Source organism: Podarcis cretensis (genome assembly GCF_951804945.1).
Source record: "Podarcis cretensis genome assembly, chromosome: 13".
Taxonomy (NCBI): domain Eukaryota; kingdom Metazoa; phylum Chordata; class Lepidosauria; order Squamata; family Lacertidae; genus Podarcis; species Podarcis cretensis.
In genome coordinates this window covers 37,102,331-37,117,576 of record NC_137182.1, presented here as the reverse complement: position 1 = coordinate 37,117,576, position 15,246 = coordinate 37,102,331, and the positions used below count along the sequence as shown (strand labels likewise).

The 15,246-nt window shown below is 47.0% G+C and overlaps 1 protein-coding gene across 1 annotated transcript; it reads right to left on the bottom strand.

Annotated features, from left to right (window-relative positions):
• Nucleotides 1-909: 909 nt before the first annotated feature.
• Nucleotides 910-14,165, bottom strand: DHDH (dihydrodiol dehydrogenase). The gene is made up of 7 exons (XM_079950566.1): nt 13,989-14,165; nt 9,734-9,845; nt 7,498-7,661; nt 4,641-4,893; nt 2,559-2,683; nt 1,385-1,535; nt 910-1,139 (listed from the first exon to the last, which is right to left on the bottom strand). Exons 1-7 carry the CDS (start codon nt 14,079-14,081, stop codon nt 1,030-1,032), a joined length of 1,008 nt encoding a protein of 335 aa, XP_079806692.1. The 5' UTR covers nt 14,082-14,165; the 3' UTR covers nt 910-1,029.
• Between the last annotated feature and the right edge of the window lie 1,081 nt (nt 14,166-15,246).

The following is a 15,246-nucleotide window of genomic DNA, read 5'->3' as shown; positions in this document are numbered from 1 at the left end:
CACCCCGTGTCTTCTCAGCTGCCTTTCTGGTGACCAACAGATGGGCTTCAGAATTATTCAGCGTTCCTCTTGATTTCGTTTTTCTCAAAAAAATAATAATTGTGCCATGGTTATAGGACAGCTCCATCTAGTGGTTGTTATCCTGTACATTTCTCCATCACTTGCTGCAAAAAGTTTGATCGTGGAAGGGTGATGTAAAGTCGCACTATCTAGCAACCACTAGATAGTTATATAACATCATTATATGTTGTATAACTTCGTAAAAATATTGCAAGTGCTAATTCGGATGAATGCAGAATGGAACAAGTGAGGTGACGCAAGTGATGTATAACCTCTTGGCATGTGTTGTGCCAACAAATCAGGATTTGTGCCCAATGAACAGACATCTGGAAACAGCCCAGTCCATTGTGGACCATTTAACCTTAAGTTTGATTTAATTTCCCTAACAAAAATGTGTGTGGCCTGCTGCTAGACACTAAAAAAAAAAAAAAAAGTTCAGTCTTTATGGCTCTATTAACTCTCTCCTGCTCTCAGTCTTAAAACAGTGGAATGAAATGAATCTTAAAAAAAAGAAAAAGGAAAAAGAATTCTGGATAAATGCACATTCAGGAATCCCACTCTGCTTAAACCAAAGTATTACTTACGGTAAATGTAAAAGAAGGCTATCACCAAACCCAGCAGGACAACTTGAGCACCGCTGGTTTCTTAGGACAGTTTTATCCTGTGTTTCTGCCTCCCTTCTTAAGCTGGGGAAAACCTGGCCTGCTGTTGAACCCCTCCGCTCCCCATGTCCCACAGCCCTTATTCCCAGCCCCCTTGTTCCAAATTTCTCCCCTTGCCCATGCTCCCAGGCCCTTCTCCCACTCCCTATCCAGGCCTCCTTGGATGACACAATAACTCACTGTCCAAAATTGGCAAGAGCTGCTTTATTGGCCATACATGTCTGTACCACAGCTGAAGTCCATCTGCGTGCAATTTTATTTTTGAAACTGAATATGGGGTCTTGCAGGAGTGGTAATGGAGTGTGTGTCACACTTTGTCCTGAGGGTAAAACACACCCACTTGTCGGCGAGCTTCCTCCAGGATGAAATTGACTAGTTCGCTGTCTGCATGTGTCAGGATCGGACTTTCCTTCAAACCTAGAAGATGTGGGAAGGGAGGAGAGAAGGCTAAAAAAAAACCCACAGGTTTCCAAATTCCTACTTGGCCAGGAAGCTCACTGGGGGACCTGGACTAGGGGATGTAGTCCCAAAGTCTGGTTTTGAAGCAAACTTTCCCCCTTCTCTCACTCTACCCCCTCCAGCTTGCTTTTTAAAAATGTGGCTTATTGAATTTCTCCCCAGACAATCTAATAAAAGCGATCAGTGGTGTTTCGAACTGTTACCTTTGAGGAGACACTGCCGGACATGCTCCGCTTCGTAGCGCAGGCCAGTGCTGTTCTGGAAGTGCATTTTCTGAGATGGGGGAGGCAGGGGAAACTCTTCTCTCTCCCCGTTGACCACCAACTCGGTTGGGCACCAGAAGTGAGATGGAATCTGGCAGGAAGCAAGGGAACTGAGAGAGAACTGGGGAGGCTGTGTGCGCCTGCCTATGCCACAAAACTGGCTTCGCACAGCCACCTTCGAAGGAAACGGACAATGCCACCCTGTATTATTCTAGCTCCTGCTTCCTTTTCCTCGTCTGCCTAGAATGCCCTTCTTTACATACAATGTGTTTCTGTTGCAACATTTGGGCCATATTCACATGCCCTACATGTAAGGAAGGAAGCTTTAAACGGTCATGGCTTTCCTCCAAATGATCGTGGGAGCTAAGGATGCTGAGAACTGTCAGGAGACCCCATATTCCCCTCCCAGAGCTACATTTCCCATTGTTCCCTTGGAAGAGGGGTAGATGGTTAAACCACTCTAGAAATTCTAGCTCTGCGAGTTGCCTACCACACCTTTAACAAACTACAGTTCCCATAATTCTTTGCCGGAAGCCACACCTGTTTTAAGTGGTATCATAGTGCCTTAAATATGGGAGTAAATGTGACATTGCTTTCAAGCTAAGGACTCCATTTCGGATTGCAGCACAGGACTACCTCCATTCCTAGGCTCCAGTTCTTTGACCCCGGGTCCCCTAATGTTATTGGACTACAATTCCCATCGTCTCTAGCCTGTTTGGCCAATGCTTAGTGACGATGAGAGTTGTAGTCCAACAATATTGGGGGAGGGGGGTCAGGGTTGAAAAAATACATTTCTAACCATGTTATGTACTGAAGTTCTCACCCTGGGCCAGCAGGGGGATACTGTACATAGTTTTCACTCAGGTCCACATATGCAAATAAGAGATTGAACGTGACGTTCAGTGATTGGATAGTTACAGAAAGTAGTTACTGTTGCGTTGTAGTGGAGCTCTATATAAGCAGGCTGGCTGAACCCTCCAGTTCAGTTCTGTTCTGGCTTGTGAATAAACAAGAGCTGTTTGAAGAATTGCTGTGTCGTCTGACAACTTAACAAACCAGGTACAATTTCCCCCCTCAGACTGCCTTAGCCCCTGGATCGGAAACTAGGAGTTACCTCGATCATGCCCTTGGTGCCGTTAATGCTGGCCCGATTTGGCATCCTGGCTGTCATGGTGCAGGTGAGGACAGCCTGGCGATTTCCCGAGTAGTTCAGGATGACTGACACAGTTTTGTCCACACCTGAGGAAAACGAAACACAATCCTGTCAGTGCGGGGGGGGGGGGACGGACTCCTGCCCTCAGTCTTCTTTGGCACCCACTCACAGATACACCTCAGCAGTTTTTATTTCTTCTTTTAAATGTTAGCATCGCAGCACAAACCCGCCACCCTGTCCCCCCTCAGGCTGAAAAGCAGAGGCAGGGATTATAAATGCTCACACCAGAGGGGACAAAAACCAAACTATGCCCGAAGTTTGACAAAGCAAAAAGAAGTTTCTATAGTGTGTCAAAACAACAACAACAACAATCACCATCCTATGTATTACCTGCCCTTCACTAGCAAGTCCTAGGCAGGTGACAACAAGTGAAAACTGAAAACATTTTACAGTATAGTCACAGATTATAGTCACAGGAATTTGATGGACTCTGAAGGAACGCATCTCAGGTGTCGAAGAGGTGCATCTTCTGGATTTCTATATCTTCAACGTTAGTGTAGCTCCTCAGTTCTTCTCATCTGTTTGTGGGAATCAAGGTATCCCAAACCTCCACATCCGTACTGCTCCCCTTCCTTCCCCAGTAAGAAGGGCCAGCTCTACCATTGGGCAAAATGAAGTGAGTAACTTCAGGCAGCAGAATGAGACACCATTTTTTAAAAAGGCAGCAAATGATTCAGTAAAATGTAATTACAGCTCCTGGCTGACCTTTCCTTTGTTTTTCCTTCCCTTTCTGGATTGTTGGCTCAGATTCCAGGATCATCTTGTTTTGTCAGCTAATGGTTGGGAGATGGTCTCTTAAAATCTGAGGCACTCTCTGTGCTTGTGAATGAGATCCTAGCAAGAGTTTGGAGAAGAAGACGTTCTTCCAGCTGAACAGTCACGAGACAGGAAGTAGCAAAGGGAAGTTTGAAAGAAAGAGGGACAGAGACAGGGAGATGGCAGAAAGCATGTGCCTCTGTGGGGAACAGATGTGACATAGTTCCCCACTTGTCTTCTGCTTGTCGATTTGTAATTGGCAATAAATATTAAAAGAATCCCATAAGCAAGCAATGTTCTGCCACCCACAGCAAATTCAAACCTGCTAGCGCTACACTGAGGCAGCAGAGAGAACATAGGGATGGAAGGATCTGTCAGTTGTAAAATTTGGAAAAGTGAGAGTTTAGAAACATGACTGTTTTTTAGCTCTTATATTGCTTCATAAAGTATGGATTTGATTGATTTGACTTTAATTGTGAATTGTGCTGAATTTCTCCCCGTATGTAAGAGCACATTCTGAAAAATTTTACACATCACTTGGGAAGACAAGCAAACCAATACCAGTGTACTGGAAGAAGCAAAGATCACCAGTGTTGAAGCAATGATTCTTCAACACCAACTTCGTTGGATTCGTAATGTTGTGCGGATGCCCGATTATCGTCTTCCAAAGCAACTACTCTATTCCGAACTTAAAAATGGAAAGTGTAATGCTGGTGGTCAACAAAAGAGATTCAAAGACTCTCTCAAGGCAAATCTTAAAAAATGTAGTGTAAACATTGACAATTGGGAAACACTGGCCTGCGAACGCTCCAATTGGAGAACAGCCTTTACCAAAGGTGTCATGGGTTTTGAAGACGCTCAAACTCAGGACGCAAGGGAGAAACACGCTAAGAGGGAGGCACGTTTGGCAAATCCACACCATGATCAACTCCCACCTGGAAACCTATGTCCCCACTGTGGAAGGACGTGTGGATCCAGAATTGGCCTCCACAGTCATTTACGGACTCATTGTTAAAACGGTGTTCATGGAAGATAATCATACTCGGCTATGAGTGATCACCAAAGAAGAAGAAGATATTTATTTAAGGAGGGCACCTTAAATACTGTAGGAACTTTCTGTCTCATGACTTGGGCCAGCCCTTTTTTTCGTTTGGTTTCCTTAATGGACAATTTCTGAAACTCCTTACTTCTTCCCCTGACAAGGAAAGTGACCAGCCAAGTACTCACCTGTATCGTGCAGGAATCCAGAGGCCAGAATGGACTCCGGCTTCTCTCCGTTGAAGACCATGCAGGCAAACTGGATGCAATAGCAGCCAATATCCAGAAGGCCACCTCCCCCCAGCTCTTTCTCCACACATCTGGGGATGGAGAGTTGCGGGCTCCCAAATTCAGCATGTAAAACCATCACATCCCCGATGGAACCCTGGCTGAGCAAGGAACGGATCTTCTCTGAAGCAGGGAAAAAACGCGTCCACAGACCCTGGCGTACAAAAATTGCAGGTAGCCATGTTGGCACATGGGGGGGGGGGGATATCCAGAGCTAGTCCTTTATTAAGACAAGCTATGGGGTAAAACCCCATAAAGAAGTGAGCAAGGTAAAAAACTTATTCTTCAAGCTGTGCATACAGTGATAAAACCATCAGTTTGCATATTTTATAGTCTTAAGAATAGGGGTCAGCAACCTTTTTCAGCTGTGGGCTGGCCCACTGTCCCTCAGACCTTGTGAGGGGCTGGACTATTTGGGGGGGGGGGTGAACGAATTCCTATGCCCCACAAATAACCCAGAGATGCATTTTAAATAAAAGCACACATTCTACTCATGTAAAAACACCAGGCAGGCCCCACAAATAGCCTAGAGATGCATTTTAAATAAAAGGACACATTCTAGTCATGTAAAAACACGCTGATTCCCAGACCATCCATGGGCAAGATTGAGAAGGTGATTGGGCCACATCTGGCCCACAGGCCTTAGATTGCCTACCCCTGCTTAAGAACATGGGGGGTTTGATGCCAAGAATGGCTGAACCTTCAGGTGTTGCTGGATTGCAACTCCCATCATCCCTGACCATTGGCCAACCTGATGGGAGTTGTAGTTCAAAACATCTGGAAGGCACCCAGCTAGGGAAGGCTGTGTTAGGGGAGCAGGTAGAAGGGCTGATTCGAATGCTGGCAACCAGCTGCCAGCCCTTTTGGGCTTCTAGCGCTGGGCCAGAAGAAACAGCATTTCCACAAGCAATGCCAAAACATTGGGGGTCTAGTTTCCAGCAGGGCTCCCCCCCATTGCTTCCCATTTGAATTCCCCACAGTTTAGTGTTTATATTTGAACCCTAAACCATAGCTATGGCTTGTTTAAACAAGTCCGTTTCGTAACCTATGGTTTGGAGCGAGCTTGCGTCAAACAAACCATAAGTGCAGATGATGCAATGAGCGGCAATTAATCAAAAACAGGAGTCAAATGTTCAAGGGGGAAAGATGTCTAAACCTGGTGGGTGGGGAGGCTAGGCTGGTTCACAACACAATAAACCATGGTTTGTAACCACGTCCAAACATAGCCAGTGACTTGGTTTGAACATAATGCTAAGCTAAACCATGGTTTAGTGCAAAGAAGCAAACCTACAGGACCCCACAGTAAAGACTGCAGCTGCTATGTTCCTCCCCTGGTCCTGGTGCTGCTGCTGTGTTACATGGGGCTAATCCATGGTTTGATTTATCATTATGTCCAAACCCAGGCTCACAGTTTGCTCCAGACAAAGCATGAGCTGCAATGCTTGTTCTTTATTTACCACTCCCCCAGACAAACCACAACCCTGGATTTCATTCTAATGCTCAGGCAAATTGTAGCTTAGCTCACAGCAATGTGGCAGCGGCAGGACCTTAGGCAGGAGTGGGATCTCCGCTCCGGGAAGTTGCACGTTTGCTAGTTGGAACTAAGGGCTTATCCTCACTCACCTTTTGCCCTGCTCTTTCCAGGCACAGGTCCACACTTTAAAGTTCCATATCCAAGGGATCTCTTTTTTTTGCCCTGGAGCTTTCCCTGAGAAAAACACGCTCTTTAGCGCTCATTTGGAGCAAATGGCAATTTGAGTCTTTCATGGGTTGCCGTTTGCCCTGATTCAGCTTTAAAGAGAGGGGTTTTGTGGGGGAAGCCAAAAAAAACGGGTGCTTGGACATAGAACTTTGAAGTGCTGGCCATGCTTGGAAAAAGCAGAGGAAAAGTAAGCGTGGATAAGCCCTAAGTCATGGTTTGGTGAAACTCCAGCGGGTGCAGAATGCCGTGGGGAGACGCCTTACGGGGTCCTCTTTGCGAGATCACATTCACCCGGTGCTATACCAGCTGCATTGGCTCCCGGTGGAGTACAGGATCAGGTTTAAGGTGCTGATTTTAACCTCGAAAGTCCTATACGACCTAGGACCCTCGTACCTACAGGACCGCCTCTCCTGGTATGTCCCACAGAGGAACTTACGGTCTTCAGACAAAAACATCCTGAAGATCCCAGGCCACAGAGAGGTTAGGCTGGCCTCAATCAGAGCCAGGGCTTTTTCGGCTGCGGCTCCAACCTGGTGGAACGCTCTGTCACAAGAGACAAGGGCCCTGCGGGACTTGACATCTTTCCGTAGGGCCTGCAAGACAGAGCTGTTCCACCAGTCCTTTGGTCAGGGCACAGCCTGACTCCCTCCTTTGGCAATCCTCACAGAACCTCTAGCCCAATGGTTGCCATTAATTTGATTGGAATTAATTTTATAATGAAATGATTTTAGAATGTTTTATCATTTACTGTTGTTAGCTGCTCTGAGCCCGGCTTCGACTGGGGAGGGCGGGATATAAATAAATATTATTATTATTATTATTATTATTATTATTATTATTATTATGTGAACCAACAGGCTGTGGTGGACATTGGGGTTTGAAATTCCAGTGGCGCTGAATGCCGCTGTGCGATGCCAACACTCTCCCCCTCCGCCTCTTGCTTTCTGTTGTTCATCATTGTTGCAATGCCCTCTAGGCTTGGCGCCCAGGGTGGGCGGGCCGGTTGTGATCCCCTGAGTCTGCCTCTGCTTCAGGGGGACTGCCTTTGCCTTGTACCTCCATGAAGAAGACGTTCTTTTGCCGAGCTGCCTGCACCAGGGCCGTCACTTCTGCGGTGTTCATGCCCAGCGGTTTCTCACACAGCATGTTCTTCCCAGCCTGGATGAAGAGGAGGCTGGTAGGGAGATGGTATGGATTCACCACCCCGATGTGGACCACATCTGTAACAGAGACTTGAGAGAGTGAATACATAGCCAAGACCAGCAGGAAATGGGGGGTGGGCGAGAGACAGTGGGAAAGACCCTGACTCTACCCGACTACTTAGTTCTGTACAGTTGAGATCATCTTTTTTATGCCCACGAGTACTGAGTGTTTGCTACCAATGTCAAGAAGCAGCAGCCATTTCCACAATTTGGGCAGTCCTTGCAGAGAAGTGTTTTGCTAGCAGACCACCTGGCAGTACCAAAGTGTGTTAAAGTGAATCAGACTCACAGACCACCTAATGGCTACGGGAAAGAACTGGGTAACAAAAAACAAACTTTGCACAGTGTATAGGGTAATCTGAAATGTTCTCCAGCTGACGATAGAGGTACGGCTTGAAAGGACTGGCCATCGTAAAAGATCTTGTCTCCATGCTTCTTTTGATTTGCTTTTCGTGACCCAGTCTCACCTCCACCTGGAAGGTCAATGCATATTGGAAATAAATAATAATAATACTAATAATTAAATAAATAAATAAAAATAGCAACAACAATAATAATTGTACCTTGCCCATCTGACTGAGTTACGCCAGCTACTCTGGGTGGCTTCCAACAAAATACAAAAACACAGTAAAACATCAAAAATTAAAAACTTCCTGAAACAGGGCTGCTCTCACATGTCTTCTAAAAGACATATAGTTATTTATCTGTTTGACATCTGATGGGAAGGCATTCTATAGGGAGGGTGCCACTGCTGAGAAGGCCCTCTGCCTGGTTCCCTGTAACCGCACTTCTCACAATGAGAGAACCACCAGAAGGCCCTCGGAGCTGGACCTCAGCATCCGGGCTGAACGATGGGGGTGGAGGCCCTCCTTCAGGTATACAGAGCCATGTCTGCTTTAGTTTTGCACACTATATTATTGTCAAGCAGTCCGCTAACAAAAGAACCCCTGGCACAGACGAGTGCCAGCCCCTCATACAACAGGGTATCAAATCAAGCGTTACGCATTGTGCATATGGTAACCAATTAAATACCCCATATCTCAAGCTCCTGCTGGCTCCTGACATAACCTTGGATAACCTTGGTGGAAAGAAGGGAGGGAATCAGATGAGCCTGATATGTCCGTGTTTGCTGAGTCAGCTGCTCACCAGCACAGAAGCTTTTTCTTAGAAGTAGCAAAAAGTGGTTAGGCACATAGATAACAGATTATTTCTTTCTGAGGAGAGAGTTTAGAAAGGCCAGCTCAATAGATCCTTTGTTCCTAAAAGCAATAATTAAAAAGCTTCAGAAACATGCAAGCGAAGGATACAAAGGGCATCAGTGTTCCTCAGGGGACAGATCCTGTTGTATCATCCTGTAGTAGCCATGTGGCATTGTCTGTAAGAGAGCTGGCAGGCACAAGCCCTAAGGCAGCGGTTCTCAACCTGTGGGTCCCCAGATGTTGTTGGACTACAACTCCCATCATCCCTGAGCTCTGGCCTTGCTAGCTAGGCTGCCCTAGGGGGACGCTTGGCATCAGGCATCAGCCTTGGACAGACAGTGAGGTCATAGCACCTGGAAATACCCCAGCGCTGCCTCGAAGGAAAGCCCATAGTAGCTCGTTGGCAGAAGGATCCGAGTTCAATTCCCGACATCTCCAGAAAGGGCTGGGATTGTCTTGCCTGAATCCCTGGAAGACCACCCAGATCTCTCCAGCAGCCCTTGGAAGAAGGCTGGGAAGCAAGTTTTATACTCACAGAAGTGGGAACTCAGGTTTGGGAGCAAGGATGGGGAAGCTGTGGCCTGACAGATGTCGCTGGACTCCTGTTCTCACGAGTCCTGGCCGGCAGTGCCAAGGATGGTCAAGGTTGACAGGAGTTGCCGACTCCCTAGCCACAAGTCCCCCAGCCAGTGGCGTAGCGTGGGTTGTCAGCACCCGGGGCAAGGCAAGTAATTTGCGCCCCCTAACCCATGGATTTGCGCCCCCTAACCCGTGGATTTGCGCCCCCTAACCCTAACCCCCAGATGTTGCGCCCGGTGCGGCTGGCCCCCCCTGCACCCCCCACGCTACGCCACTGCCCCCAGCCCTGTTTTAGGAGGGAAGGCAGCTCACCAACATCAGCATCCTCAGCCAGTTCTGCATACGAGCCGTAGGCCTTGGGGATGCCGTGGATCTTGGCATATTGCTGAGCCCGGCTGAGGTCGCGAGAAGCGATGGCCACCACCTGGAGGAGGAGGAGGAGAAAGAGTTAACAGGCAGGAACTGCTGGCCTCATCCTTCCCCCCCCCCAACTTTCTTACCGTGCCTGCATTATGTCTTAGGTATCAAAATGCCAACCCATATTTCCCCCCCTTATTGAGGGGCCAATCCTATGGCTAGGACCCACCAGGATGAGCAGTTTAGGATCCAGTGGATCTTTGGCTCCACAGCTGGATTTGTGGCTCAGCTGTCCTTAAGTCCCTTGACCTTGGCTCTGTTGAAGATATGAAGCCGTATACCTTCTGATGCTTTCAGACATCTGCCTTCAGATGTCTTTTAAAGGTTTTATAGTTACTTATCTCCTTGGCTCAGGGGTTCCATTACTCCATACCCTCCAACATTTCTCCAGTGAAAATAGGGACGTCCTAAGGAAAAGTGGGACATTCCAAGATCAAATCAGAAACCGGGACGGCTTCTGTAAATCCGGGACTGTCCTGGAAAATAGGGACACTTGGAGGGTATGCAATACAGTGGTACCTCGGGTTAAGTACTTAATTCGTTCCAGAGGTCCGTTCTTAACCTGAAACTGTTCTTAACCTGAAGCACCACTTTCGCTAATGGGGCCTCCCGCTGCCGCCGCGCTGCCGGAGCACAATTTCTGTTCTCATCCTGAAGCAAAGTTCTTAACCCAAGGTACTATTTCTGGGTTAGCGGAGCCTGTAACCTGAAGTGTATGTAACCTGAAGCGTATGTAACCCGAGGTACCACAGTACGGGTGAGCTTTAGGCCAGCTTCTTGTGAACAGGATTGCCTCTTTAATCTGGATCTTTCCTTTCCAGAGAAAACCTGAAGAGTTGTTTTTGTTTTAAAGATGTGGCGAACAACCCATTTGTGATATTTGCCAGGCTGCTTACAAAGTCAAGTGCCTGTGTAGAAGGATCCTTGGCACCAAAGGAGTGAGAAGGGTTACTACGTTCCAGCGCAAGCCGTTTCCTAGAGAGGCCAGAAAGGGAGCAGCAATCCAGGAAGGGCGTCTTCTCAAAGCTGAGAGGAAGTTTCTGCTGCCAATTGAGGTCACAAGCTCTGGGCTTCAGTCCCACAGCTGCCTCCCTCTCTCCTTCTAGGACAAACACCGACGCACAAGGCACAGCGAAGCACTTTGCAAACAGACTCAACCAAACACTCTTCAGCGCATGCAACCAATAACGAAAAAGAGACGTCGTCTGCAAACATGCCTCCAGTTCCAGCACCTGCGCCATAGGTGGGGCTCACAGGTTAAACACTTGGGCTGTGGAGAGCTGGAATTAAAATTCTTTCTAAAATGGTACAGAACTCCAGCCCAGCTAGCTAATATGGTAGCAGGACTGAATTCTAATTGTTGGCACTGTAAACTAGCCAAGTGATGGTTTTCCCATATGTGCTGGGAATGCACAGAGGTAAAGGAATTCTGGAATGAAATCCTAAAGGTTATTAATGATTTTTTTAAAGTGAAGCTTTCAATAGACTGATTTCATGACAATGGGTATACGTGGAAACACGGCTATAGAGAAAGGTGACCAGCTTACCTTCAAAGCTATGATTTTAGCGGGAAAGGCAATGATAGCTTTAGGTTGGAAAGAGAGAAAAAAATGGACAGTAGAGGCATGGAATAGTTATTTGTTTGAATTTATTCAGTTGGACATTGTTGTAGCCATGTCATAGGAAACAACGTGGAAGGTCAAGTCCACCACGATAAGGAACAGATGAAACCCCTATCTTCAATGGATATAAACTACTGGAACAAAAGACATTTGGTGGAAATGAAAGACACTATGCCTGTGGCTGAGGATAATTGTTTGAACCCGTCCAATGGATATGGAGGAGGGGGGTGGGAAGGGAGGGAAAGGAAAAAATTGTACGGGAAATTTAAAAATTGCAAGGAGATAATATAATGTAGACCCTGATGTTGGGAAAGATGGAGGGCACAAGGAGAAGGGAACGACAGAGGACGAGATGGTTGGATAGTGTTCTCGAAGCTACCAGCATGAGTTTGACCAAACTGCGGGAGGCAGTGGAAGAAAGGAGTGCCTGGCGTGCTCTGGTCCATGGGGTCACGAAGAGTCGGACATGACTAAACGACTAAACAACAACAATATAATGTATGTAAAAATCCTGAACTAAAAAACAACAACCAAAAAATAAAAATACTTGGGCTGTGTACACACCAGACATGTATAGCTCACCCCCCAATAACCCCAGGAACTGTAGTCTGCTAAGGGTGCTGGGAACTGTAGGTCAGGGGGTTAACTACAGTTCTCAGGATTCTTGGGTGGGTATGCCTTAAAGGGATGTTGTGTATGCAGCCTCTGATAAACAGCTGAGGCCCCAAACTCCCCCTTCAGATCTCTGGGACAGAAAGCTGCTGAAAGTGTTCACAGAGCCTAATCCCATTCCACTCATTTTCTGTCTTCCACTCTGGTCACTTCCAGTAGGGATGCAAGAGAAATATGCCTGGATTCACATTTAAAGCCAGATATATCAAATTTGCAGTTTCCAAAACAGCGTGAGAATGGAAACTTAGGACTCGGCTATACAACTGCAAATAAAACATTGTGAATGTGTTGTAAAGTGCAATATACAACTGTGGCACTAGGTGGCGGTGGTGAGCTGTAGCAAATTCAATGCATTTTTCAAAACGATTTTTTTAAAAAAGCATTTCCACGACATTTTTAACAAGTGATGTGTAGATTCCACCACAGCCATCTTTCAAAAGTGGCACTTATCTGAATTTTGCGATGCAAGTTCTCCAACCAAACAATGGTTACAACAATGCACATATCAGGGGAAACTCCTCCTGAAAATGAATATACCAGCTAAAATTTTATATATATAAGAATGCATTATATCAGGAGAAGTTGCTTGCAAAAATGTGCACATCAGTCAAAGCAGCATACAAAAATGTGTTTCTCAGAAGAAAATGGCAACAGTCTAGTTTCTGTGACTGCATAGGCACCATACATTTAAAGTACATTTCCCCCCCAGAAAAGAATCCTGAGAACAGTAGTTTAGTAAGAGTGCTGTAATTGTAATTCTGTCTTGGGTAAACTTCAGTTCCCATGATTCTTTTCAGTGCGGGGTGGTGGAGACTGCCTTAAATGTGTGGTGTGTACACAGACTTAGTCTCACACTCCGAGTTTCATTTCTCTTTGCATGAAGCCACCTAAATCTCATCATTTCCTAGCTGGGATGGTGGGTTGGGGTCAGCTATTGAGAGCCGACTCCAGCACTACTTCTCCTGGTTCTGTCCATTTGTCCAGCCCCCAGTCCTCCGACATAAGTCATCTATCTGCTGTATGTGGTACTTTTTATTATCATACTAGCTTTTATTAAAAATTTGTTGTGAAAACAAATAAACAAGGAAAAGTACATATAGCGTCTCACTTTCAGTTCATAAGAGTCTTTGAAATGAGACACCACCAGGGCTTTCTTCCAGCTACAACATGCCAGAACTCAGTTCTATCATCTCTCATGTGGGTGCCGTTGCCATTATAATGGAACAAGGGAGGCGCTCACGGTGAGTTCTGGCTCTTCTTTTTCTAGAAAAATAGCACTGTATGTGGTATTTAACAACCTAAGCAAGAGACAGCTGTTGCCCCAAGGAGATGAAAGTCTCAGATTTGGCAGAAGGTTCATGGAACAGGAAACTGCGAGTACCTAGGAGTCTGGATCAACCAGTCATTTAAGAACATCAGATCAAGCCAGAGGCCCATTATTCTCTTTTATTTTTAAATAATTACATTGGTACCTCAGGTTACAGACACTTCAGGTTACAGACTCCTTTAACCCAGAAATAGTACCTCGGGTTAAGAACTTTGCTTCAGGATGAGAACAGAAATCGTGCAGCAGCAGCGGGAGGCCCCATTAGCTAAAGTGGTGCTTCAGGTTAAGAACAGTTTCAGAATGAATTAAGTTCTTAACATGAGGTACCACTGTATTGTGGAGTGACTAGTTGCTTCAAAGAGAACAGCTGTTCTCCCAACCATGGAACATGGACTGGATCTTGTTTCTTATAAGAAATGCTGGCAAAACCTCAAGCACCTGGGTGCCACCCGCTCCGACAGGAAGCTAATGATAGAAAATGGGTTTCTGCTGCCCAAGTGCTTTCCCTCTCAAAAACCACCCCTGCTACCTTGTGATCCTCGGGTGGCAAAGTCTTCAGGGCGACCAGGAAGTCGTGGGCGATCTTCCCTGCAGAGCAGATCCCCCAGCGTGTGACCACCATGGCAGAAGAGGGCGAGAGGCAGCAGATCTAGGAAGCAGTGCACGGCTAATGGCAGAGCTGCGAGCTGCTCCGAGGAGGGAAACTTTCGTAACAGTTTAAGAGTTTGCTGTTTTTAAAAACTCTCGGGAGTGGCGAGGAGCCAGCAGGGGGCAGCAGAAGCTCATGATAGGGAAGGGAATGGCAGGGGGTTGAATCCGGGAAAGGAAATCTCACTGCCTCAAAGTCCTGGGTTCTTTTAAGCCAAGGCTGGGGGACCGGTGGACCTCCTGATGTCGCTGGACTACAACTCCCATCATGCCTCCCTATTAGCCACACTGATTCAAGTCGATATGAACTGGAGGGCAGCAATATTGGGAGGGCAGCAGGTTCTCCACCCTGTGCCCTAGGGAGAGAACAATTCCCGCCGCCCCACAACACTGGCAACAGGGCTCTACACCTTTCAGAACTTCATAGGCTGCCATGTTAGGAAGAACTTCCCTATGGCATGCAGTGAGCAAACAGTCTTACATGGAGGGACGCGGGTGGCGCTGTGGTCTAAACCACAGAGCCTGGGACTTGCCAATCAGAAGGTCAGCGGTTCGAATCCCCGTGACGGAGTAAGCTCCCGTTGCTCTGTCCCAGCTCCTGCCAACCTAGCAGTTCGAAAGCGCACCAGTGCAAGTAGATAAATAGGTACCACTCCAGTGGGAAGGTAAACAGCTTTTCCATGCGCTCTGGTTTCCATCATGGTGTCCCGTTGCGCCAGAAGCAGTTTAGTCATGCTGGCCACATGACCCGGAAAGCTGTCTGTGGACAAACGGCGGCTTCCTTGGCCTGAAAGCAAGATGAGCGCCACAACCCCATGGTCGCCTTTGACTGGACTTAACTGTCCAGGGGTCCTTTACCTTTTCACCTTTTTACATGGAGATAAAGGCTCTCAGTGGCTAATAGCAGCCATAGCTATGCTCTGCCTTTGCAGATGGTGGAAATAATGCTTCTGAATACCAGCTACTGGAAATCTCAGGAGGGGAGAGGGCTCTGGCATTTGGGTCCTGCTTGTGGGTTCCCCAAAGGGGCATCTGGTTGGCCACTGAGAGAGCAGAATGCTGAACTAGATGGACCATGGACAGTGGCAGACTTGGGGCTTCCAAATTTCAGCAGCGTGTTGTGCGGTGCCAAAATCCCC